Here is a 25522-nt window from a genome sequence, read left to right as displayed (position 1 = left end):
CATTGAATTTTCGTGACCAAAACAGAAATAAGAGCAGACAAAAGAGAATACTCAATATTTTTTTAGGAATCACGTTTATTAATTAAATAACAACAGTACAACGATATTTACCCACCTGGCCATAAACGCTATCTGTCCAAAGCATTCAAAACCACAAATTGTTATAATGTTCCTCTTCGTAACCATTGCTGTGCTGTGCCTGTTGTTGACCATTGTAGGCGACCTGGTTAAATTGGTGAGTAACACAGTGCCACCGGCATTGAATCAGCAATATACATCAAATAAGACTATATTTCTTTATTACAGTTACAGCTGTCAAAAATTTTCCGATGCGTTTCTGGTTCTGCCTCCAGTGATGAGTTGCAACAGCAGCTAAAAGAGGCCCGTGAAAAGGTTGAACGCATTCGCCAAGGTTCGGCTGGAACAAGTCACTACACTTACACTGTGAAATTAATGCGTGCCGAAAATGAATTGAAAACCATTCAGTCCAAATTGCGCAGTGAAGATAATATGCAGCGTTTAAAAGGTGCCTCCGTTGAACTTGTGGTGGGCTATCTACTGAAAGGTATCCTTTCACTGGCACTCTTCATTATTACAGTTCGCAATCGTTACTCACCGGTTATAGTGTTTAATGAAAATATTAGCTTTGAACCACTTGGCGGGCTATTGAGCTTCCCAACAGGTGTCCCCAATGCAATATCTGTGCCGTTTTGGGCATTATCCTGCAATAGCGCATTCCGATTGATCCTCAACGCACTCAAGGGAAAGTGATTGTACTGGTTTTGGCAATATCATTGGCATTTGTTTCGGTAGCAGTGAATTAGGAAATAACACAAGCTTGTTTATATGTGTATGTACATATGTATATGACTAGAAATTGTTTTAGCTTTATTGTACAAAGCAGATCATTGTACTTTTGCCCCAACATAAATAGAACGTGGAGAAGATCTGAACTGCCATAAGAATATTGCATTTCATACGTTTTCATTAATTTAAATGGTATAAGTTTATTTATTGTGAAATAGTTTGCAGTCCAATAGGAAATATTTTTATCGAACAAAATAAAATAAACTGATTAAAGTTTTCTAAAAAGAACTAACTTTATTTGTTGTTCAGTAGCACAAAAAACTGAGAAAGAGTGGAAACTTCAAATACGTAGGAATGAAAAAAGCAAATATATACAATTTTGATTAAGTTTGTTAAAATATTTCCAAGAAAAAGAATATTTTAAATTTTATTACCAAAGCTTTTACAAAGTTCATTCCTGAACAAGCATTCGAATTTGCAAATGTTGTTGTCGGCAATGTTGTGCCACTTGACAGCTTAATAACAAAATAAAACTTTGCACTTAAATGTTACAAGGACGAGGTGGCCGAGTGGTTAAGGCGTTGGACTGCTAATCCAATGTGCTCTGCACGCGTGGGTTCGAATCCCATCCTCGTCGAATTACTTTTTATTCACCATTTATTTTATTTATTAAATATTTAAATGTTAAATAAATTATTACTTATAATTTAGTATTTGTAAAACCCTATATCGTTACAATTAGGAAAACCCGAACGTCATGTACTTGAAGTTGTAAATAAAATTTACAACAAATATTAATTATTAATACAACAATTGTTTAGTATTTCATGAATATTTGGAATTGCGACCAAATGGTTGCCATGTGAACTCAACGGCGACCGATGCTCGGTTTTACAAATCAAAGAAAATTATTGCGAAACTGCGTATTTGAGCTTCGCATAGCGTAGTCATTTACTATATACTCTCCATTTCTACCCCAACATATTAGTCGCTGAAAAGAAATCGGCGAAACTGAGCCACATTTTGCACCTAAACACAAAAGTACCTAAAAATTGGAAGATCGCCATAATCAGTGTAACGCCTTCGATAACAACTTCTTTTTCGTCATAAAATAAAATTTACACAAAATACTTATACATATGTAATTCCTCAAGCGATACGAGCTTTACAGCCTTTCGGTTGTATAAAAATATGTCTCCTTATTTATTATTTTTTCTTGTAACTTCCGAATTCCAGTAAATTCCAACTATTGTGACTGCATATAAGAAACTGACTTAAAGCATTCAGCTAAGGGGCACTCCTAGTATGACGGAATAAAATACTTTTTCAGATATACGATATCTCCAAAGATCTCTTCATCCACTGCTGCAGCGATTCCGGCTGTGAATGAAACATAAAAATAAAAAACTGCCGGCAAACTAGAAGATATATTCCATAGAATGACTTAAATGTAAAAAAAAGTAAAAAATTTACAAAATAGTGGCGTTTAAAAAAAAATTGAATGTTAGTCACATGTTGGTCGCTTTTGCCCTGACATTATAGGATTTTTGATCCGATCGTATATACAAAACAGGCAAAAGTAAATTTCATGATGATCGGAGCATTTGTCTTACCGTTATCACTGCATAAAATTCGGTAAAAGCTGTTTCGAGGAAAACATGCTTACAACTGTTAAAGCTGATAGAACTGAGCGGCTACACTTCGGAAAGCTGTAATTCAAAAAATTTTTGAAACCCAGACCCATTTTTAAAGATGTAAAATATCGAAAATTATAAAGCATTTTCTTTTTTTAAATTTCACACTAGGTGTGCTCTATGTTAACTCTATCATTCTCATAGTTCACTCATATGCGTGAATCTATGCTTCTCTTTCTCTCTCGCGAAGACGCAGCAGAAAAATTCCTGGCCACAGTTGGACTCAATACCAGCACGAGTCAGGAGGATACGGAGTAACCCTACTGCACTGATGACAAACTTAATCTAAAACTCACCGATCCAAACAGGATAGAGTTCTTCGAAAAGACAGTTTTGGCGGAATAAAATCCGGGTCAATTCCGGTAACATAGAACAAGTTGTAGTGGGAATTGATGCTTCTCTCTCTTTGTCTCTACCACAAGACTTTAGACTCCTGTATTGTTAAAACTATGACAATATCGTGGTCTATAGTGGTCACAAAAATTCAAATGAAACAACAAATATATGAACATAAATCAGATCATTGATATAATAAACGTTACTTTCTTAAAGTTAGGATAAATTTCAGTGACGAAGTCATTGTTGTTTTTAAAATATTGAAACCTTAAAAAAGGGTTCTTATGATCCACAATAGCACATATTACAAGGTGCATTCCAAAGTAAACAGGATTCTAGTGCCACCTGGTGGCGCCATCTATATGTCGACTGGTGCGTTAGAATCTGCTATCTTTATCGATTGTCCAGTGAGAATTTCATGACATTTCATTGATTGGAAGTGAAGTTATTGCGCTTTAAGTGTCAGTATGTTTGTGTTATCGGTGCGAAAATGAGTTTCGAACAAAGAGCCAACTTTAAATTTTGTAAAACTTTTACCGAAACGTTTCAGTTGATGAAACAAGTTTATGGCGATGATTGCCTATTCCGTAGCAGAGTGCACGAGTGCTGCAAAGTGGTCGTGTGGACATAAATGACGATCAACATGTGGGCCAATCAAAATCCCTGATCACCGGAAATTCCATCGAAACTGTGCGTGAATTCATCAAAAATCAGCCGAAATCATCATTGAAATTCATGAAAATGGAATAGAACATCTCTAAAGCATCGACTTATCGCATTTCGACCGAACATTTGGGCTTACGAAACTTGTGTGAACGGTTTGTTCCGCACAGATTGACTGAGGACCAAAAATTTATCAGAATCCAACATTCGAAAGACATCATTAAATAGGTCAAAAGGACAAAAACTTCTTTTACAATATTGTGACTATTGACGAAAGTCAAAAGTGAAGAAAATGAAAGTTGGCGTTTGTTGCACAATAATGCGCCGTCTCATCGATCGACACTTGTGACCGATTATTTGACCAAAAATCACATTTTAACCATTAACCACTCTCCGTATTCACCTGATATGGCACCGTGCGACTTCTGCCTTTTCGGAAAAATGCATTTGCCCATGAAAGGAAAGCGTTACGCAGACATAGAAGCCATTGAAAAGGCTTGCACCGGCATACTGGCGGCCATACCGGCCAACGAACTAAAACACTCGTTCGACATACCTTTGGACCATGCAAAAAGCTGTATTGAAGCAGAAGGAGACTATTTTGAATAAAATAAATTGATTTTGCCGAAAAAACCATTTGTTCTGATTATTTTTTTAAAGTCCTGTTTACTTTGGAACGCACCTTGTATACTACGGTGCAAGCAGAGAACATAGAAGAAGTTTGTGTTTGTTTTTAAGTTTTTTGGTGCAACTTAGAGAAACTTAATAAAACCTTGATTCCCATAAGGTATCAAGAATCACAGATTTTAACACTTCTGCAAATAAATAACACTAACTGAGAATTTATGCTTTATAAACTTGCAGCTTTAGTTGTATACTATAACCGATATAAAAATGATTATTTGCTTTGAAAATAATAATATAAACGATCTCTTCCACTTTTACCGACTCTCTGATGGTAAAGCAGTGCTTGCTGTGAAATAATCACACGAGTCAATTGAAATACAACGACGAGGTGGCCGAGTGGTTAAGGCGTTGGACTGCTAATCCAATGTGCTCTGCACGCGTGGGTTCGAATCCCATCCTCGTCGAATAATTTTTATTTAACTTTGAGAATTAAAAATTTAAGAGAAAGGTTTTCTAAAACAAACCAACTTTAATGTCGTTAAAGTAATAATGCTGATAAAAGCTCGGAAGTTTTATACAATGCTGTATATATGTATGTACTTACTATGTATGTACATACATACCATATGTATGTAAATATGTATTGAATGTTTGTAGTTAAAAACTGAAGACAACAACACAATTGGTTTGAATTTGGTGATAACTTCTATTGCTATTGCTATTTTATGGTAAAACCCAGATTTTGAATGCTTTTTAATAACTTGCCTATAGTGATATTTAAAATATTTTAGTGCATGTATAAGCTTTCTACAAGTTTAAAGTTGTCTCATTATGACATAAATTACTGTTTTTCGATTGGCATTATTTAAATAGAGAAATAAACTGTTAAATATTTTTTTTTATATACACTAATTTTTTAATAATAAAATAAAATAATATTCGACGAGGATGGGATTCGAACCCACGCGTGCAGAGCACATTGGATTAGCAGTCCAACGCCTTAACCACTCGGCCACCTCGTCTTCTTGGAAAACTTTCGCCGGCAAACCGTTTCACAATCTATACACCCTACAATCAGTAAACAACAAATTATACAACAATTAATAAACAAAAAGTTAAAAGATATTCAAAGAGTCGCGCAAAAATATAAATTTTGTTTTAAACTTCAATTTGTTTTTGCATTTGCTGATCTTTGCCCAAGTAGATGGACGCGCGGTGTTATCAAGTGTTCTAGTTAACTGATAATAAGAGGAAGATAGTAAGGTTAAATTTATATTTTCGTATATGAATATCTCCACGAGTTAAGGACTTGAACTTAATTAAATATTATATACAAAAACAATCCACACATACATATATACATACATACATATGTACATATGTGGTTTGTCAAGTACTTATTTTCGCAAGCAATTACTACTCTGCTCTGCTTAACTGTTCTAAATGCTTTTTAAAGCAACAAATCATATTAAGCGTAACTTTCGGAGGCTTTGACATGAACTGCTTTTTGTTATTTATTTTCAGCTTTTTTTCTTTACTTCTTTATTTAACAATTGCGTCAGCTATTTACATTTTGTTACTTTCTTATATTTCTGTCCAAATATGTAAGTTCAATGTGTATTGTACTTGCTTGTTAGCACATATGTATGTACATATGTATATATTTAAAAGTCGCTATATATACATAAATTCATACATAATTGTTGATATATGTACATATCTGTAATTGTTGAAAAGTGTTTACACAAACATTTAAAAACCCATTGAGTTGAATAAGCGCCGGTAGCCGCTGGTAAATGAACTAATAAAAATATTATAAGCACACATACTTACTTATATTTGGTGGTTCTCATTTCAGCTGACCTATTTCCGATTTCGTTTTCATGCAGTCCGAAGAGTGACCCTTGAAAAACTCATCGAGTCAAGTTGGTGATTTCTTAAAGCATTGAGAAATTAATTATTTATTTTTTCTGGTCTAAAATTCAACTGAAACTTGTATTGATAGCACTCCCTCTTGATTCTTAAGGCACAATAGAATAAAATACGAGTGTGGGTCAACCAATATTATAAATAAATAATAAATATTTCCCCAACGCCAGATGGCGCCACTATCGCAAGAAAAATTTACTATCGTACAATATACTATTGTTGTTGTTGCAGCGGCCAAATTCTGTCGAGTTGACTGTCTTTGGGCAGATAAAAATGCGGGTCCGTTTCGGTTACGTACTCCCGACTGTTGTGGGAACGACAATATACTATATTATCGTAGACTGCTACGGTCAAAATTTCAGCCTAAGCGGACTTGTCGTTGAGCTTTGACCAAGTGCGAAAGCAGCTGTTGGTTTTAAAATATGCAAAAATATCAATTTAGGTTGGTGATTCGATTCCTGTTATTGGTGCTTCGAAAACGGCGTTTGTCAAAGCATTTTTGGGGATTAACGTTGACAATGACAAATATCGCATAAAATGGAACTTGTGGCTGTAGAAAAACAAATAAGTCACCTCCATGTTCGAGAAATCAGAAGAATTCACTTGTATAGCAAGAATTTGGAAAACGAAGAAACGACTACCGATTTTAATTGATTTTAGCACCAGTCACTTAATCGTCTAGGTAAGATACTCCATTATTTTCCTCAAGTGGAGTATTCTAGAAGCCCGAATTTTGAGCGGTTTTTGGCAATTGGAAAAAATCAAATGATTATTTTATTACTCCTTTTTATACTCTTGCAACATGTTACCATAATAAGTTTGCCACGATGTTTGTAATACCAAAAAGAAAACGTCAGAGACGCTTTAAAGTGTATATATATATAAGATCAGAGTAACGAGCTGAGTCGATTTAGCCATGTCTGTCTGTCTGTATATATTTATACGTACGGGACGAGTATGTCAGTTTTTAATCTGAAAGTTTGCACCCGTACTTTTCTCACCAAGAATCTCATTTGTCGGTATGGCCGATATGAACTGAATGTTTGGAATTAAGTGCTTATATGCACAACTTTTCTTTTGACATTATGTACGGAACTCGATTTCTTTTGTCTGGATTACCACGGGTATGCTTGCTGAAGTCCAGATGCTGAACCCAAATTTCGACTTGGTTTTCAATAAATCGACTGTGACATTCGCTGTGTGGCTTGTGGCGCCGTCCTGTTGGAACTACATATTGTCCAAGTTCATATCTTTCTGGTCGACCTATCGTTGAAAAAGCCGATGAAATTATGGAATATATTGACCAAGACCGTCACTTAGTAGCCATAGCATCGCCAAGACTTAACATTCATCATCAAACAGTTTTGAACCATTTAAAAAAGACATAATACAAAAAGAAGCTCGATGTTTGGGTACCACATGAATTGTCTGTTTTAATAGACCGAATTTACATCTGCGATTATTTGCTGAAAAGAAATGAAATCGAACCATTTCTGAAGCGAAGGGTAACGGGAGACGAAATGTGGATCAAATGCGACAATAATGTGCGAAAAATATCTGGTCCAAGCGTGGTGAAGCTCAACAAATGGTCGCAAAGCTAGTAATGACGCCTCGAAAGGTTATGCTGAGTGTTTGTTTGGATTAGAAAGGAATCATCCACTATGAGCTGCTCCGCCCGGTCGAACGATTGATTATATATTTGACTGTCCACAACTGATGAGATTGAAACAAGCAATCGAAAAAAGCAGCCAGAACTGATCAACAGTAAGGGCTTCGTCTTCCATCAGGACAATTCTAGACCACACACATCTTTGATGACTCGGCAAAAACTGGGAGAGTTTGGCTGGGAAGTTTTGATGCATCCAGCATATAGCCCTGACCTTGCGTCATCGGACTAACATCTGTTTCGATCAATGCAGAACTCCCGTAATGAAGTAAAGTTCAGGCTTCAGGAGAAGCCTGTGAAAATTACTTGTCACAGTTTTTCGCCGAGAAACCAGAAAAGTTTTACACTGATGGAATAATGTCTCCAGCGGAAAAATGGCAACAGTGGTCGACCAAAATGGTACATATTTGGTTAATTAAACTTCATTATAAATATAAAAAAAAATAAGTTGAAGTTTGATGGAAATACGAAAAGACTTTTTCGACTACCCAATAATTTCGTTTTTCTAACAAACCTTATGTCGAATATGTCGGACAGTGTCTATGTAAGTTGTTTGTTTATTTAAATGCTTGGATGCCGATCCTCTGATTGACGTTTTGCACCTAAAGGTATTTCCCTGACTTTAACTTAATTCTTCATTACATCTTTTTAGAAGCGTGTTGTTACATATGAAAGTCCCATTAGTGCTTTATCAAAATGTTAAGCAATAGTTAGAATCATCTAGATATTAAAGTCGTGTCATATAGGAAGTAGACGTGTTCCGCTTTCGCCCATTTGCAAAAACAATCTCTGAAAAGAACAAGAATCTGGTTTACTAAGTTTTATCAATTTATCAACACTTTTACTCAGATTAACACTTAGACGAACAGACTAACGTAAGTGACAGCCACGCAGTTTTACTACAGATGCTACAAACTACCGTTAGTTGAACAAAAGTATTATACATTTTGCTATAAGTTGCGAGGGTATAACAATTGTACAAAAATGCCTGTAGCGCACTGATATACTATAAGTACTACAGCAAATTGTATACTCGCTGCTAAATACTCCAATTAATAAAACCTAACAAATACTATGGACTTCCAACAAACTTGTGATATAATAACACATTTATAGAAACCAGATAAGATTGTGCAATGAATTATGCATATGCATTAGTACCATGGAAATCTGCGTGTTGCGCCGCAATTTAGCGCAACTCTTCCAAGTAATTACAAATAATACTCACATCCAGAATATTTTCGCAGCTTCTTAATGAGAGAAGGACAAATAGAGGCAACGGTCAATTAATCATTCGCTTTAGGAATTTAGACAATTACTTTATTTAATTAAAGCAACACATGTTTCATTCATTATTGAGCGCCCGACCTGTCAGAAAGCCCAAGCGTTAGGCAGAAGGACAGGATAAGGTGTTGCTGTAGCACTACTTAACATACATATGTACATATGTACATACATACATGCTTTATAGTACTTATGGCATATACATATACTATATGTGGGCCGCTGCGCTAGTGAGGGGCCAGTGAGGGCTTGACAAAAGAACTTGAACGATCTGTGTGAACTTGTTTACCAAACAGGATAATTGAAATTCTTCACTGAATGCTACACGTGCGAAGGTTTCTGCTTAGAAAAGTGCTCTTTCACTGAGTATCCGTACTCCCGGCTATGTAGTTAGAATGTTTGTGATATACTTATGTACCATATATACGTATGTATGTTCGTGTGTGTGTTTGGTTGTGACTTGACAGAAGTGCCACAAATAGCTGGCACTCCAAACGACTTGATATTTTTAGATTGTTAACTGTGCGGGAATTTAGGTGCAATTATGTGTGTTTAAGGGCATCGAACGTTGACTATAAACAATAGCATACATACATACATACAAATATGCCAAGCCGCTTTTAACATTATAACAAGGACAAGGACATTCTACAACTAATTACACTGAGCGGAGCGTTGACACATCGTAGGCATTGCATTTTATTTTTATCTAATGTGGGGAGAGGTGTGGTGAACACTGACAGCTAGAGTCGAGTGCTCTTCTAATGGTTTGAAATTATTTATTGTTAATTATTATATTTTTTTCGCTTACTTTAAGAAATGGTTTACTTAAAGGAAATACAATTTCTGCCAGTCCATATAAAAACGACTGGGTTCGAAGAAAAAGTTCTTCGTAGTAGTCCCGTTTCGACGAGACTTTGAGTTTAGTTCTAGAGCACAATCTTACGACAGCGACTGGTAAGTACTTAGTCTCACCACCCGATGGCGCTCTAACGCAAAACAAATTTACTGTCGTGTACTACAGTCTCGTAGACAGGTGATTTCTACCGAATCGGACTCATAGCTAAGTTAAGACCATGTGTGCATGTCACCATGTCGGCGAATTTTAGAAAAATAGAAAAATGTCAACGGTGGTATGTAATTTGATTCCTGTTTTCGGTGCTTCAGCGAGATCGTACTTCGTATTTGATTATTGACGTCTAGATGTCCCTAAAACTTTGAAAAAAAAACGAAACAAAAGCCCGCGAGATCGTATTCGCAGAGCACCGTTTAAGTTAGTTAAGATAGCGAAATATTGTATACGTAAAAGGCATCGGCGCGTTGGATATCGAGTTTTCTCACTCCAAATTACAAACGCAAAAGTGAGACCACTTCACAGTAGTTCGTGAAGCTGTTTAAGCGCAATCTGAAGGAGTTTCTTGTCCGTTGACGAAAAATAAACCCTCTGAAATACGTCAGAAATACACCAGAGACTGAACAAAAGCTTAACCAGCAGACTTCACACGGCGAACTTGCTCTGAAAAAACAGGCACGTAATGGCTACCATATTCAGGGAAAAGGCAAAGGCAAAAACGATTATAGAGATATACTATACCAAATAATTAGATTAACAATCTCATTTGAAAAATATATAAAGTTCTCTGACAACGCATCAACCTCACCTCGAACGTTGTTACTACCAAATTGGCCGAATTACAATATGAGCTGCTGTCCTATATTCTCCAGATTTCGATCTTTTGATTGCCAAGCTTGAAAAATTCATTGTTACCCGACCGAAATTTGAGTCGAATAAGAAGGTTATAGCCGACATAGGGGTCTACTTCGAATACCGCCAGAACACGTATTTTTTTAGACGTGTTAGAGAAGGTGGAGCACCAATGGGTCAAATGTATCGCGCTAAATGGAGATTATGTTAAGAAATAAATCTCAACTTTGTAAATTTTTTTATAGGCTAAATACTTATCGGACCGATTGGTATAGCTCGGAATGAAATATGACTAAGTCGTGTTACTCTCTCAACCTTACTAGAGCTAATACAACGGGTTTTTCAATAAGCGGTACAAAAGTTTATTTTTTAATAAAACAACAATGGTTTGGGATATAAAAGAAATTCTTCTAAAAGTAGCCACCAAGGGTACGCTTGCAGAAGTCCAGACGCTGAATCCAATTTTTGACGGTTTTCAAACATATGTAAATCGCCCGATGCTGCTGCAATTTCACATTCGATATTCGTATGAAGTTCATCAATCGTCGCTGGCTTGTTGGCGTAGATCATAAACTTGACGTAGTTCTTAGAAAGTAGTCTAACGGCATCAAATCGCACGACCGAGGCGGCCAATTCACTAAGTCAATTTGTGAAATAACACGTTCACTAAACTTGGTTTTCAAAAAATCGATTGCGACATTCGCAGTGTGGTTTGTGGCGCCGTCTTGTTGGAACCACATATTGTCTAAGTCCATATCGTCCAATTCGGGCCAAAAATATGCGATCATCATTGAGCGGTAGCGATTCCATGACCACGCCAGCCCATAAACCGCACCAAACCGTAATTTTTTTGGGATGCAATGGTGACTCATGTAGTACGTGTGGATTGTTGTCCGACCAATAACGCATATTTTGCTTATTGACGAAGCCATTCAGTCAGATATGAGCCTCCTCGCTGAAGACGATTTTTCGATGAAAATCCGGATCACTTTCAAGTTGTTACTCAGCCTAACTCACGAACATAAACGATTCTGGTGATCAAGCGGCTTCAGTTCTTGCGTCAATTTGATCTTATAAGGATTCAGGCCAAGATCTTTACGCAAAATTTGCCACAACGACGTCACAGACGACACCGACGCTTGAGAACGATGTGTGAGATTTGGGTCTTCCTGAATTCTTTCCCTAGTAGCAGCAATATTCTTGACACTATGGGCACTTCTTTGTGTCCCTGGCACTTCTTTGTGTCCCTGGCACAGGAAAATTGTTTCTGTGCTTGTGAATTAAAATTTTTCCATTAGACACTCAATTGTTGTTGTCAAGATGATTGTGACGACCATAAATTGGACGTAGGGCTCTTAAAGTTGAGAGCACTGACTCCGAATTTCGGTGAAAATTTTTATAATTTCGACTCGTTGTTAGATCGTATATCTTTCCATGATGAAATGGCAAGCCTTATTGAATAGAAATGTCAAAAGAGCGGAAGAAAATATGGCGTCGTTTGCTGTCCCCATTGCCATTACTAATTCAATTAAATCAACCAATTTTCATAATAAATGCAAAAACTTAATAATAATGATAAAAATGAGGAATTTGCGAACAATTTAACTTAATTTGTGAGAATCACAGAATAAAAACTACTACCAGAATATCTTCTTAAATAATAAAAATATGACCAGGCTTGCATTTCTAGACCAATTAAAAGCAAATTATGCCAATTATGTTGGCAATATGCATTAAATACGTGCACTCTTACTTTAATCCCACACTGAACTAAATACCTTGAGAGCCCTAGTTCTAATGGAAAGCGTCAAAGCCCGAAGCAGAGCCAATGACCTTCAGCTCATTAGCGCCAACAACATCTTACATTTTTTTATTGCACTTAAGGCTTAGACAACACGAATATCATGTGCATACTAAGATCAAATAAAGATGGCATGATAATCTAACGAAATCGTAGAAATACACAAAAGTATCGGGGCAATAAAAAGATTTTACACCTTCGTGACAGATAATTGCTTTTCACTAATTTCACATTTTGAATAACAAGAAGAGGCTTAGAAATCATTTGCTGTCACTCCCTTTGATTTGAAATATTATCATATTGCATTTTTAATCAGAAAAGAGGCGGAACACTGTAGCGCCATCAGAAGCCAGAAAATATACGAGGGCTGTTTGATATACATGAAAGGTTTCCCTTATAGATTGGAAAAGCACGATGACGATCGAAGCAATTCGAAGAAAAGAAGTACGATCAAATCGAGCGCCTGAATATAACTTCTCCTAATAGCTATACTAAGTTCGACAGCGCTGTCGGTGAGGAATTTCGCAAAGATTTACAATAAATTTCATAAATATTCAACAGAAAGAAAACAATACTCATTATTCAATAATCAAGCGGAATCAGTACAGAAAAATATTGTGTAATATATGTATATGTAATCAGATATACGCATGACATTCAACTACCTGTATGTAGCTGTATTTATAGAATTTTCTACCTTATACTTACCAGTATAACCACCCAATTCCTCATAATTGACCACCACAAGCCACGCTTTCTGCCTTTAAAAACATGTAAATGAGCTTTTGATTGGTCTGTTTATTTGTGTTTACAAGAATACGCGTCTTAATATCAAAGTGGGCACATCTTACGGCCAGCTGTTTTCCTTTCGTGCTAACACGATGACGTTGCGCATGCGCCTCTGCGCAAATATAAAGAACTGTCTCAGCGCCAATGTGAAGTCATTTTAATTTCGCGGTTTGCAGTGCGCAGTACTTTCGAGTGTACAAATAAGTGTTGAAAGTTGGAATATTTTTCTTTACAAGAAAGGTGAATAAAATTTTACAATTAATTCTATGAAAATTAAGAATATTCGAAGAGAAATAAATAGTGTGTTTATAATTATATTTTAAATACAAGATAGTTTAATATGTTTGAAAAATTTAATTAACATTTTAGTGCAATTTGTAAAATATGTGTTTTACAAAAATATTTCATTGTGATAATTTTTACAAAGTTTTACTAAATATGAAACAATTTTAAGAAACAATAATTTTTTATCTAACGAAATATAAGATTTTTTCAAATGTTATGTTTTGAAATAAATTTTTTATTCGAAGAAAAATACATTTACCTAACTTTGGTTTTTAAAATTCTTCTAAAATTATTTTTTATATTTAAAGGTTTTATATAATGTCACCTAAAATGCAAAACAACGTGTCAACAAAAAATCAAAATTGAGATTTTTATTGCTTACGATTCACCACATCATATTATATATGTATATGTATGCATTAAATTTTAAGCTTCTGTTATCAGATATAACCAATATTTAATCAATATATAACCATTGTATAACCAAAATTGAAAATTTTTTTTCCATATGAGTGCTTTCTAATATATCGTTTTTCCTTCGCCTATAATCTTATGAAGGGGGAAGGATGTGTGTATATTTTAAAGTTTAAAGACTATTTTATTAAGTATACGATAAAAGAAAATAATTAAGAAAAAACATTGACTTCGCTTGCACCTAGCATAAGCTTTAATACTCTTCGCAAATAACCAAGTTTTCCAAGGACTTCATTTGGGTCGTTCGGTTGGGTGTCAACCAAATGCTATAACAGTTTGATCTAAACAATTTGTTTGGAGAAAACACCGTTGTCTTAAAATATAATCCTAGCCAAATTTCTTGAAGATATATCGTAATTTAAAAACGCTTTCAATACAAGCATTTGGTTCTGATTGATCAGTGTTTATTCGTATGACACATTTATACAATTGTGGTCTGATCTAAACAAGGTGTTCGGAGTTTGTAGTGTTCCCTTGGATAATAATACGGGAAAACGTTTTTTAAATTATTTTGTCAAATAAAAAGTTTACCATGCAAGAACTTAGGTTTAATCGATCAGTGTGTATGACAGCTAAATTTTATATTTGTTTGTTAACGGTGGTTATGTCAAATGCACAGCTTCTTGGCTATAAAAGAGCATATCTAAAGTTTTAGATCTTTATCTCAAAAAACTGAGGTAGTTCGGGTATCAACAGATGGACAAACGGAAAGACGAACATGGCTAAATCGACTTCTGCGGGTCGTGCTGGTACAAGCACCCGGAAATTGTAAATAAACCGCAAAATATTTAATTATTCATCAATATTTATTCTGTCGCTTTCAAAGTAATACCCAACAGATGTAATATGCTTATGCCGACGATTTTTCCAGTCCTCGACACACTTTTCATGAGCGTTTTTTGGAATGACCTTCAGTTCTTTCAGTGAATTTTGTTTTATCTCTTCGATCGACTGAAAATGGGTTCCATTCCGATAATTGTTGACTTGTTTGCATGTCAAACTCATAAATCTATGTCTCATCTTCAGTTATAAAGCTCTCCATTAATAAGCGATCGGAATTCGCATGTCCAAAGAGACCCGTTTGCGGTACTCTTTTTGAAAAAAAAATCAACTTTATCGGGGCGAGTCGAGCAAGAACGCGTTTCATACCCAAAATCATTCGTACGGACTCAAGAGATGCCGAGCTCTCTTGCAATCTCTCTAACACTTGCCTGACGATTTTTAGGCACCATATCCTTCACTTTTTTTAATATTTTCATCAGTTGAAGAGATTGAAGATCGTCTAGAACGAGGCATGTCTTCAACGTTCTCTCCACCATCTTTGAAGGCCTTGTACCACTCATATGCTTGTGTTTTTGAGTAAACTGGATCACTGAGACAAATTTTTTGTTCGATATTTTCATATAATGTAAAAATCGCAACGCACTAGCGAGGTATACCGACTTAAGTAGCTGGTGTTAACGTACTGGTTGGCAGATCGCACTCATATCTGGCATAGTAATTAAGGACAGTTCTACCAACTTAGCAAAATACTTTTCATTTATCCGTGGAATTTAAATTATAATTTCCGGGTACTCTTTTAACACAATTTACATATTTTTTATAGAAGCCTCGCATTCTTCTGGGTATTATAAACTTCATGGCAAAATTTGCCCTGTTTAAAGTATAAAAATTAGAATACAAAAACTGAAATATTCGATTTTTCGAAACCATTTATTCTACTTACTATCAATTATGAAATAGAGTATATCATAGCAAGTTTCAAATTTTGTCTTACATAAAATGTATCATTAAACGAACGCCTCCAATTGATCATATATTTGAAAAATTTTATTTAAAAGTTTCTAGAGAGTTCCGAAAATACCACCCGTTAATAATGGAACCCTATATAACAATTTCCAAAAAGAACTTAATCAAAGTGAAAACGTCAGGAATCATTACTAATAATCTAATAACAAAGCATAGACAATATACAAGTTTTTAGATGGTCTCTTGGTGCGACCCTCATAATTATTCGCAGTGCGATTCTTATATCTAATTCTCCAAACTAGCGTATGTACGTAATTATATGAGGATTTGGTACAATATGTGGTGTACTCCCAAGTGTTGTCTTTCAAATGGAAAGACCTGCAAGTTTTAAGTCGATTTGGAATAGTTATAGCTATTTCCTGGCACGTACATGAGCTGAAATGTGTGAGTTAGTAAATATCATTGGCATCTCAAGTAACGTCTAGCTGCTATCATTGAAGATTTTTTACAAATGAAAAAAAAACTTTGCTGCATTGCTCATTGCCCCTGACTTATCCAGCATTTAACACGACCTATAAACAAATGGAATTTCGCTATGAGCATAATTCAACAGATTTAGCTTTAAGCGACTATTTCTTCTTTGCGAGACTTGAGAATACTAAAATTAGGTCGAGATGGAAGCAAAAGCTTATTTTGAAGGGCTCGAAGCTTCACCTATTCGAAACCGCATCGATGTATTGGAAAAGGTTAAAACAAATGCATTACTCTAGTAGGAGATGATTTCGTTGCATAAAGTCATATTTTCATTCAAAAAAGTTCTTTCCCGATTGGGTCAAAGGCTTTCAACTACTGCCGTAGTAGTAGTACAATATTCAACCATTATAACAAAACGAACGTTATTATTATTATTAATGTTATTATTATTACTATTATTATTATTATTATTATTGTTATTATTATTATTATTATTATTATTATTATTATTATTTAGCTTAGATATACCAAATATACATATATGTGACCTGGTCTACGAAAAGGGAGCTAACGTGCGAAAACTAGTTTCTGGGAAAAGCTGTTAAAATAATCGTCAGTTTCTCGTTATCTCATTAATTGTTCTCCTTTTTTTTGACACCTAAGCCCCCTTTCCGTAGACCAGGTCACATATGACCTATGTATAACCACTTTATAACCAAAACTCTAATTTTGTTTCAAAATGAGTGTTTCTATTACATCGTTTTTCCTTCGCCTGTAAACTTATGAAAAGTGGTGTGACGCTATTTTGCATTTTAGGTGACGATATACTTATGTACATACATATGTGATGAATTGCTCAAAAATAATTTTCACTGTTAAAATAAATAAATTGGTTACATAGCTTTCTAAGGAATGACATGCAACTGTCGTTATGTGATACAGTGCAATGTATTTATAAATGTTGCATGCACGCAAGTTATTTTGCATTGGTCGTATACCGTGATTTTAAAGTGCATTAGGGGTGCACATATGCCAACGAAGTGTTTTTAATTTTTTATTCGCAAATAATTCTGCTCATTGAATTCTTGCAAGTCGTGAAAATGGGGTTTTTTGTGTGATTATTATTATTATTATTTTTTAATAGGTATTTTATTTAATAAATATAGAAAAGATATGGAATTTATAAAATTTCCTGTACTTTATAATGAGAGATTAATTTGAAACAATTTTGGATACCCTCGCTTACTTAGCTGATCTTCAAGAGGGCCTCTGAAAAAGGCATCTGTCGGCGAGCGCGCACTTTTTACTTAAAACTGTCTCAAAGCCAAAAACCATAAAAGAAAATATTATAACTATAGATGAATACAAGTAATGTTTGAGGAACTATTAAAATTTTAGTTTTCGACACATTTTGGTTTCCAAAAACAGTCATTTTTTTAGGAAAAAATTAAAAAAAATCCATATTATGGTTAAAGTATTATTTCTTCTTTTATTATCTGACAAATAGTTTTAAAATGGTGGTTTGAAAATTTTCGAGCCGATCGGTCTAGCCATTTTAGTATTAGTATTTATATATAATACATTCGATATATGTGCAAAAAATTTTTTTGATTTGTTGAGAGTCATAAATGAATATAACCCCTTAATCTAGTAAGTTTATAGAAAACTCTTCCGTATACCATGGCTAACAGAAATATAAAGAATAATCGATTAAGAGAGTGTTTTCTTTTTAATCGGGAAATCAAAGAGATATTTGGTAAGTTTAAACAATCATAATTAATCACATATTCTGTATGGTAGGCTTCAATTTAGCAAGAAAAACATTTATTGATATCAAACATTTAAGGCACGAACAACCCTAGTGCACAAATGATAAGTTTGCAGCTCATATAACAGCATTAGTTTTAAGCAGGTGACAACACTTGTCACTACATGAGGCAATTTCGAGAATAGCTGGCGCTAAAAATAATCACAAAACCGTAAAAACGTAAGGGGAATCAAGCAAATATTACAGCAAGCCATTATGAACGCATAGCCCACATACATATGTATGTACATACATATTTGCTTATAGTCAAAGAAAACATAGAAAAAGAGAAAGAAACGCGTAAAGAGGCAGAGGAAAGTTGCGGGTCTACTAGAGCAATGAATTTTGTACCGGTAAAGAATGAACTGTTAGCTAATACCCACATGTACTCGCCGTATTATCTCATAGCTGATATGAAACATACACACTCATACATAGCATACATGGTAAGTTGTCTAAACACGAATACTAGACAGCGAATCTATGCAAATAAAAGTAACGTTCGTAAATATTAATCAGCCGACTTACGCGCTTTAAGCATCGAGGATTACTCTACTTGCACTGATGGGCCGTTTGAAGTGCTAAGTCACGGCCAGGCCATTGAAATGCTGACTTGACTGCACTGACGTAGTATACGCAATGGCTAATCGAAATGTGCTCGCAGAATCATTGTTTACGGTTATCGCTGCAGATGCATTCGTCACGTGACGAGATTGCTTAATACGCAATTTTGCAAACCGCAATGCTGCTATCGCATTAAAAGATGGGTTTAGTTTTTGTATGGTTTATTTGGGGATATGGTCATCAATATATTGTATAACTACAGATTGAGATTGAAATGCATTTACATATATGTATATACATATTCCAAATTTTATTGAACTGTCCTAAAATTTTCCGCATTTCGACTGAACTACTTAAATACGAATAATTACGAGGTTCATTTAAGTTAAAACTGTAAACATAATAATAAAAAAAAGCTAAGCGGGTATTTTTACTATTAGTATTGTATGGAAATCCAGTATAACTTTTTTCTGGGGCTGATCTGAGCCACAATCAGATCTTACTTTTAAGTAATATGTGGAATGTGCCTGTAGATAATATACTTTAACTGGTTTATAGGTTTCTAAAAATAGTATAAATTTGGTTATTTGATTTGCCTGTTCATTCCGTTTTAGATCAATCATCTTCGACGAGTAAAACTTTAAACCTTAAAACTATTTCAAATTTGAACTTTATCTCCACACTAGCATTATCTGCCAATGCGCAAAAGACCATAAATTTTCCGCAGAACCTTGCTCTCGAAAACCTGTAACGTCGACTCATCAGATCATGTCATCGGCCATGTCTCTGCACCATATAGCAGGACGGGAATAATGAGTGACTTATAGAGTTTGGTCTCTGTTCGTCGAGAGAGGACTCTACTTCTCAATTGCCTACTCAGTCTGTAGTAGTATCTTTTGGAAAGAGTTATTCTGCGTTGGATTTCGAGGCTGACATTATTGTTGGTGTTAATACTGGTTCCAAGATGGACGAAATTATCTACGACTTCGAAGTTATGATTGTCAACAGTAACGTGGGAGCCAAGTCGCTAGTGCGACGTTTGTTTGATGACAGGAGATAGTGCGTCTTGCCCTCGTTCACTACCAGACACATTTGCTTCGCTTCCTTATTCAGTCTGGAGAAAGCAGAACTAACGACGTAGTTGTTGAGGCCAATGATATCAATATCATCGGCCTACGCCAGCAGCCGTACACTCTTATAAAACATGGTAATTTCTCTATTTCGTTCTGCAGCTCGAATTATTTCCTCCAAGAGTAGTCGCACGATAGAGAGTCTCCTTGCCTGAAACATCGTTTGGTATCGAACGGCTCGGAGAGGTTTTTCCCGATCGGAGCTTTTGGTATTGATCAACGTCAATTCACACAGTCGTATTTATTTTTCGCGAACTAGTCCCTCAGTTTTTGCAATATCGGTCTGAAGTTTTGCAAACTTCCTTTTGGCCCTAAGCAGCTACGCATTTCTCGTAACCGCCAATATCGCACCAATGTAATAAAGATCTGTCATATAAATTCACCCATCAAAATCAAGTTTTATATGGAATACTTTTTATGTAATAAAGAAGCTTCAAGAAATTGGGCATGGGTTATTTTCGGCGTTTGGATTCAAGGCAATTCAGCAATTGCCGAATATATTGAAGCGCGAGTTCTTAGAAAGACCGTCGTCTATAGATGACATCTTGTAAAACTCCCCAATTAAATACATGTATAATAAAGCCTGACATAGACAAACTCGAGCCCGCTTTCCTTTCTCCCCATATAAATCCTCAGTGTAAGGACTTTTTTCAGCGCCCCCGACTGACCAAACCGCTTTAATTTTCCGTGTAAGGCAATTTTGATCGACATCACCTTTCGATAATTTTAATTAAATCAATTTAATTTTAAAAAAGAGTTTTTGACAACAACAAATTTTATTTTTCTTCCAGCTACTTGGGAATTCGATAAGATGTTCCTGCAACTTAAAAGAAACAGTTATACGCTGAGAGCACTGCTCTTCATATCCTTCACCTTGCTTTCACTGCTCAATCCAACGAAGGTTGCTGGCGGTAGTATACCGTCAACGCATAAAAATCCAGCACAACAACAGCAAATAGCCGCACAACAACAAGCACATATGCAACAACAACATCCACTGCAACAGCAACAACAACAAGCAGCAGAAATTCATCACAGCATGAATCAACAGAACACCAACCCACAGCTGCGTCCACACGAACAACCGGAACAAATGTTGTCAACACTATCACAACTATCAACAATAACAACAAGTGGCAGCAACAATCCAGTCAATCATGAGTACATCATGAAAGACGTTGGCGTAGATGAGGAGCTGAATGATCCATATCAATATTTGAGTGACTTAAAGGCCGAACCACGTTTAACCACTGGCAACAACTTGCCATGGAATCCATATGTGACAACCAATCCGCCATTTACCCATATGCCAGGAATGTTGACTAATTTTCCTTACAACCCTTATGGTGCAATCGGTGGTGGTGGCGGCGCACTACCACCATTGGTGACACCTCGACTGATGCCGTTCTTCAGCTATCCGCAGCCAGTTTTCATACCGTTTCCGATGTATTTCGCACCCACAGACCTGTTCTATTCAGGTTATGCCGGCCCTAGTGGTAATGAAATCGAAGAACCAATGCCCCGTGCAGCTGGCGATCACAGAGCGCAATCTACACATTTCGACACCACACCGTCAAGTGGTCCCAGTGCAGCTACCGCGCGTAATTCACAAATCTACTTTATGCGTTTCGCTCCAATGCCTTACATGCTCATGCCGGGCCTAGGCTTTACATCGACTCATACTAACCTGCCCCCTTTCCAACCATATACAGTACCTGCTATTAGCCCGGTTTTGAATATACCACTGAATTTTGTGGCGAATGGTAAGCCTACAAATATTTATCAAATGGGTGGCACCCCAAATGATTTTCAAAACTCCGCTAACTTTAATAATGTTAATCCGTTCGGTATGCGCCCTCCGTCACCGTTATCTTCAGCGTTTGCTTTTGTCGGCGCTCATAGACCGACGGCTGCGAATATTGCGAGCAGTTATTCGTCACATGGCGCGTTTGGCCCATCGACAGCACCTCAGTCTGCTTTGCAGTCGCTTCAGCAGGACTCGAAAATGACGTTACTAAAGCGACCCTTCCTTTTCAACGGACGTCCGGATGAGATCTACACATTGCCGAACAATTTTAATCCACTTTACTCAAATTCGGCATATTACTAGGAGCAAAAGCGTTAAGTGCAGCATTGGAACTGATTTTGAAAAGTATTATGAGCGAATTTAGAGAAACTAAAATACTATATTTTAATAAAATGATCAAATATTTCTAAAAACTGACTTGTATTTATAGAATTGGAGAGTTATTATTCACATTGAAGGTGATATAAAACTGTTTTAGATATTAATAATTAAACCAACGAATACTCCCCTCCCGCCGAACCGTTGTGAGAGATGTAAACCGTTACGAACGGAATTTACCGAGTGTCGTGATGTTGGGATTTCGTAAGTAGGGTTTTATATTACGGAACTAGATTTCAATATAGATCAAAGTGCTAAAAAGAGCTTTAGTAATATGCGGATCTATAAATTGTTTACCAACTTTACACTAAACACATTGAAAAAATTAAAGCTTTTGTGTTGAAGACTTTGATAACGCATAGCAAAAACAATCAAATATTGTCCGGCGAAAATCAAATTTAAATAACAAGCTTTAGATTTTACTCAATTGTCCGGAGTTTTCTCTAAACGAACTTTTGGGGTATCACACGAAATTCTACCTGAAATCTTTAGAGAAGTTAAATCTTGATATATTTAGAAATTATACATTCCTAGCTCTAAAATATATGTATTATTATATAAATCTTGGCTAATCTATTTTACTTGAAGTTTGCTACAAATTCTAAATTATGAAGTCGAAACTAACCTGGAAAAAGCTTTGATATATATATAAATAATAAATATATGATTCAGCCTATAATCGAGGAAGAAGATTGAACTGTTACTAAAACCCAAATAATTCCATCTCGTTATTTGGGTGTCTTCTATAAGACCTTATCAGCGGATAACCGAACTTTGAACATATTATTTTTTTGTTAGGGATATAAGCCCTGTGTTTTTGGATTTGTGGTTTTCAATGAAGCAATCCTTTTTTCGAAGTCGGCAGCTGTTACTTAATTTGTTCTCAGTTAGATTTGTCATTATATAATTAATAGAACTACTTTGAAATAATGTTTGCAGATTGTGCAAATTTATTACTAAAATAAACGTTCGGTTCGCGCTGCGTCTAATATTTGGTTGACATAATCGCCCAGCAGAGTCGGATCGGTTTCGCTAGTGGATAATGCGCACCAAAGACGATATTGCTGATGTGAAGCAGAAGTCCCGAATGAATCTAATCCATCGCGGGCACTATAGCCATCCACTTTATGAAAGATTTTGCGGAAGGATCTCGTGCAAAAAATTAAATCGAATGGCCATTAAGGCTCAAAAGGAGCTGACCTGAGATTTTTATTTTCATCAGAAATTTGTAATCAACGATGAAACTCACTTCTGGTTGAAAAGGTCCGTTAATAAACATAGTTTACGCATTTGTTGTGATAATAATCCAGCCATTGTTGAGACGTCGTAACATCGTCAAAAAGTCACTGTGCGGTGTGCGGTGTGCTTATGAAGAGAGGGAATCATTGGCTCGTATTTCTTAAAAAAATGCAGTGAGGAAGGCTCCACTATTAATGACTTTTTTGTAGCTGAATTGGTGGATGTTGCTGTGAACGATCTTTGGTTTCTACAAGACGGATTTATTGAAGTAAAATTTTTATGAACGCATTTTTTCGTGCAATTACGATTGACGTCATGGAAGAATATGGCAAACTCTTATGTTTATAATGAAACTAAGTTCTTGGTCATAAAATTTAATTACTTTTGTTTTATTTCTTTTTAAAAACATTCTTCTTCATTATTGGCGTAGACACCGCTTACGCAGTTATACATAGTAACAGCGCCCCAGTTGTTCTTTCTTTTCGCTGTTTGGCGCAAATTGGGGATTCCAAGTGTAGCCAGGTACTTCTCCACCTGAATTTTTGACGGAATGGAGGTCTTCCTCTTCTTCTACTTCCCCCGGTTGGTACTGCGTGGAATAATTTCAGAGCTGGACTGCTTTCATCCTTTCGGTCAACATGACCTGTCCAGGGTATCCGATGTCTCTTAATTCGTGAACTCCATCGAATGCGATATTCGCCGTTGAAAATGCGTCAAGGACCATAAATCTTCCGCAGAACCTTTCTCTCGAAAACTCGTGTTTGATGTTGTCATCGTCCTTGCCTTTGCACAGAAATAATGAGTGACTTATAGAGTTTGGTCTTTATTCATCGAGAGACGACTTTTCTTCTCAATTTCCTACGCAGTCCGAAGTAGCAAACGTTGGCAAGAGTTATTCTGCGTTGGTTTTCGAAGCTGGCATTGTTGTTGGTGTTAATAGTGGTTTTACGAATTCGAAACCAACGGGAGCCAATTTGCGAGTGCGATGACTGTTTATTTGGTGACCGGAGATATTTCGTCTTGCCCTCGTTCGCTTCTAGACCCATTTGTAACGGTGCTGATGTTGAGGCCAATGATATCACTATCATCTGCGTACGTCAGCAGCTGTACACTCTTGTAGAAGATAGTACCGCTCGAACTATTTGATCCAGCAGTAGATTGAGTCGCACGATAGGGAGTGGCTTTGACTGTAATCTCGTTTTGTATCGAACCGCTCTGAGAAGTTCTTCCCGATCCTGACGGAGATTTTGGTATTGCTCAACGTCAGTTTACACAACCGCATTAGTTTTGCGGGGATTTTCGTGCTGTTAAAAGCAGCTTTGAAATCGACGAAGAGGTGGTGTGTGTCGATCCTCTTTCCTTTTTTCACGGATCTGTTTCAAAAAATGGCGAATATCTGGCCAGTTGTTGATTTTCCAGGCCTACAGCCACACTGATAAGGTCCGCTCAATTTGTTGGCGCTCGATAGAACCTTATATGCGATATTGAGGAGGCAGATTGGTGGGTTTCCATTTTTGTGGATTGAACAGAGCACACTTAAATTTCATTCGACAGGCATGCTTACGTCCGTCCATATTCTTATCAGCTCTTCGAATACCACAACCCCGAAATATCTTCAAATTTATCACATTTTGTTCTAAGAAATGGTCCTAACTTTAAAATTGGGATTACAAACTAGATGCATATATATTTTTAAGTGTGTTTTAGGCCTAGAACTCAATAAATGCTTGGGAAATATGAAGATATAAAAGTAGACTAATAATATCAGTATTTTCAAAGATGAATACATTAGTTTCGTTTAGGACCAACTATCAAGCGAGCCCTTCAACATAGGATTGAGTTCATGAGATTCAGATTATCGGATACTTATACATCAAAATTGATTCCTTAAGTCGAAAATTGAAAAGTTTTTTAAGAGAATTATTTATTAAATTATATAAAAACAGAAGAAAAAACGTATTATCTAACATAAAGCACCCCACTGCTGCAGTCTAACTGCCACTAACATATTAACAGAAGAAAGTTAAATATTTGCAAAAACGCATCAAAACAAAAGTTTATCCACCCACCACAATTTCTGGCAAGCATTCGATGGCTTCCAGCCAATTTATTGTTGACGCCCTTTGAATAACAATTTGCTTTACCGTTGCCTACAACTACAGAGCGGCTCATACATGGAGCGCATGGCAAGGCAGGTGTAAAGTCACGCCGAAATTGATCATAAAACTAATTGCGCTTGACCGTAGCATTGGAGCACACGTGAGTTGCGGTAAATAAAATTGAATTGCAAATAGTAATTGCAATTATAATGAAT

The 25522-nt window shown here is 36.0% G+C and overlaps 2 protein-coding genes and 3 non-coding genes across 5 annotated transcripts; 4 read left to right on the top strand and 1 right to left on the bottom strand.

The window, feature by feature from the left end:
* The first annotated feature begins 22 nt into the window (after positions 1-22).
* On the top strand, positions 23-1095 carry LOC120766734 (guided entry of tail-anchored proteins factor 1). Its single transcript, XM_040092386.1, has 2 exons — positions 23-235; positions 307-1095. Exons 1-2 carry the CDS (start codon positions 167-169, stop codon positions 769-771), a joined length of 534 nt encoding a protein of 177 aa, XP_039948320.1. The 5' UTR covers positions 23-166; the 3' UTR covers positions 772-1095.
* Positions 1096-1362: 267 nt separating this feature from the next.
* On the top strand, positions 1363-1444 carry Trnas-gcu. The gene has a single exon. It is a non-coding gene; the product is annotated as a tRNA-Ser (tRNA).
* A 3065-nt stretch (positions 1445-4509) lies between these two features.
* Trnas-gcu lies at positions 4510-4591 on the top strand. Its single transcript has one exon. It is a non-coding gene; the product is annotated as a tRNA-Ser (tRNA).
* Positions 4592-5067: 476 nt separating this feature from the next.
* Positions 5068-5149, bottom strand: Trnas-gcu. The gene has a single exon. It is a non-coding gene; the product is annotated as a tRNA-Ser (tRNA).
* Positions 5150-20595: 15446 nt separating this feature from the next.
* Positions 20596-21942, top strand: LOC120770364. The gene has a single exon (XM_040097818.1). The coding sequence runs from the start codon at positions 20596-20598 to the stop codon at positions 21892-21894; it is 1299 nt and encodes a 432-aa protein (XP_039953752.1). The 3' UTR covers positions 21895-21942.
* The last annotated feature ends 3580 nt before the right edge of the window (positions 21943-25522 follow it).

Source organism: Bactrocera tryoni, chromosome 1, assembly GCF_016617805.1.
Source record: "Bactrocera tryoni isolate S06 chromosome 1, CSIRO_BtryS06_freeze2, whole genome shotgun sequence".
NCBI lineage: Eukaryota > Metazoa > Arthropoda > Insecta > Diptera > Tephritidae > Bactrocera > Bactrocera tryoni.
The sequence above is the reverse complement of the archived record's forward strand: the minus strand, read 5'-3'. Positions and strand labels throughout refer to the sequence as shown.

Coding starts and splice junctions, on each gene's coding strand:
- LOC120766734 (XM_040092386.1), top strand. CDS start 167: ATGTTCCTCTTCGTAACCATTGCTGTGCTGTGCCTGTTGTTGACCATT. Junction 236..306: donor TAGGCGACCTGGTTAAATTG/GTGAGTAACACA, acceptor TCTTTATTACAG/TTACAGCTGTCAAAAATTTT.
- LOC120770364 (XM_040097818.1), top strand. CDS start 20,596: ATGTTCCTGCAACTTAAAAGAAACAGTTATACGCTGAGAGCACTGCTC.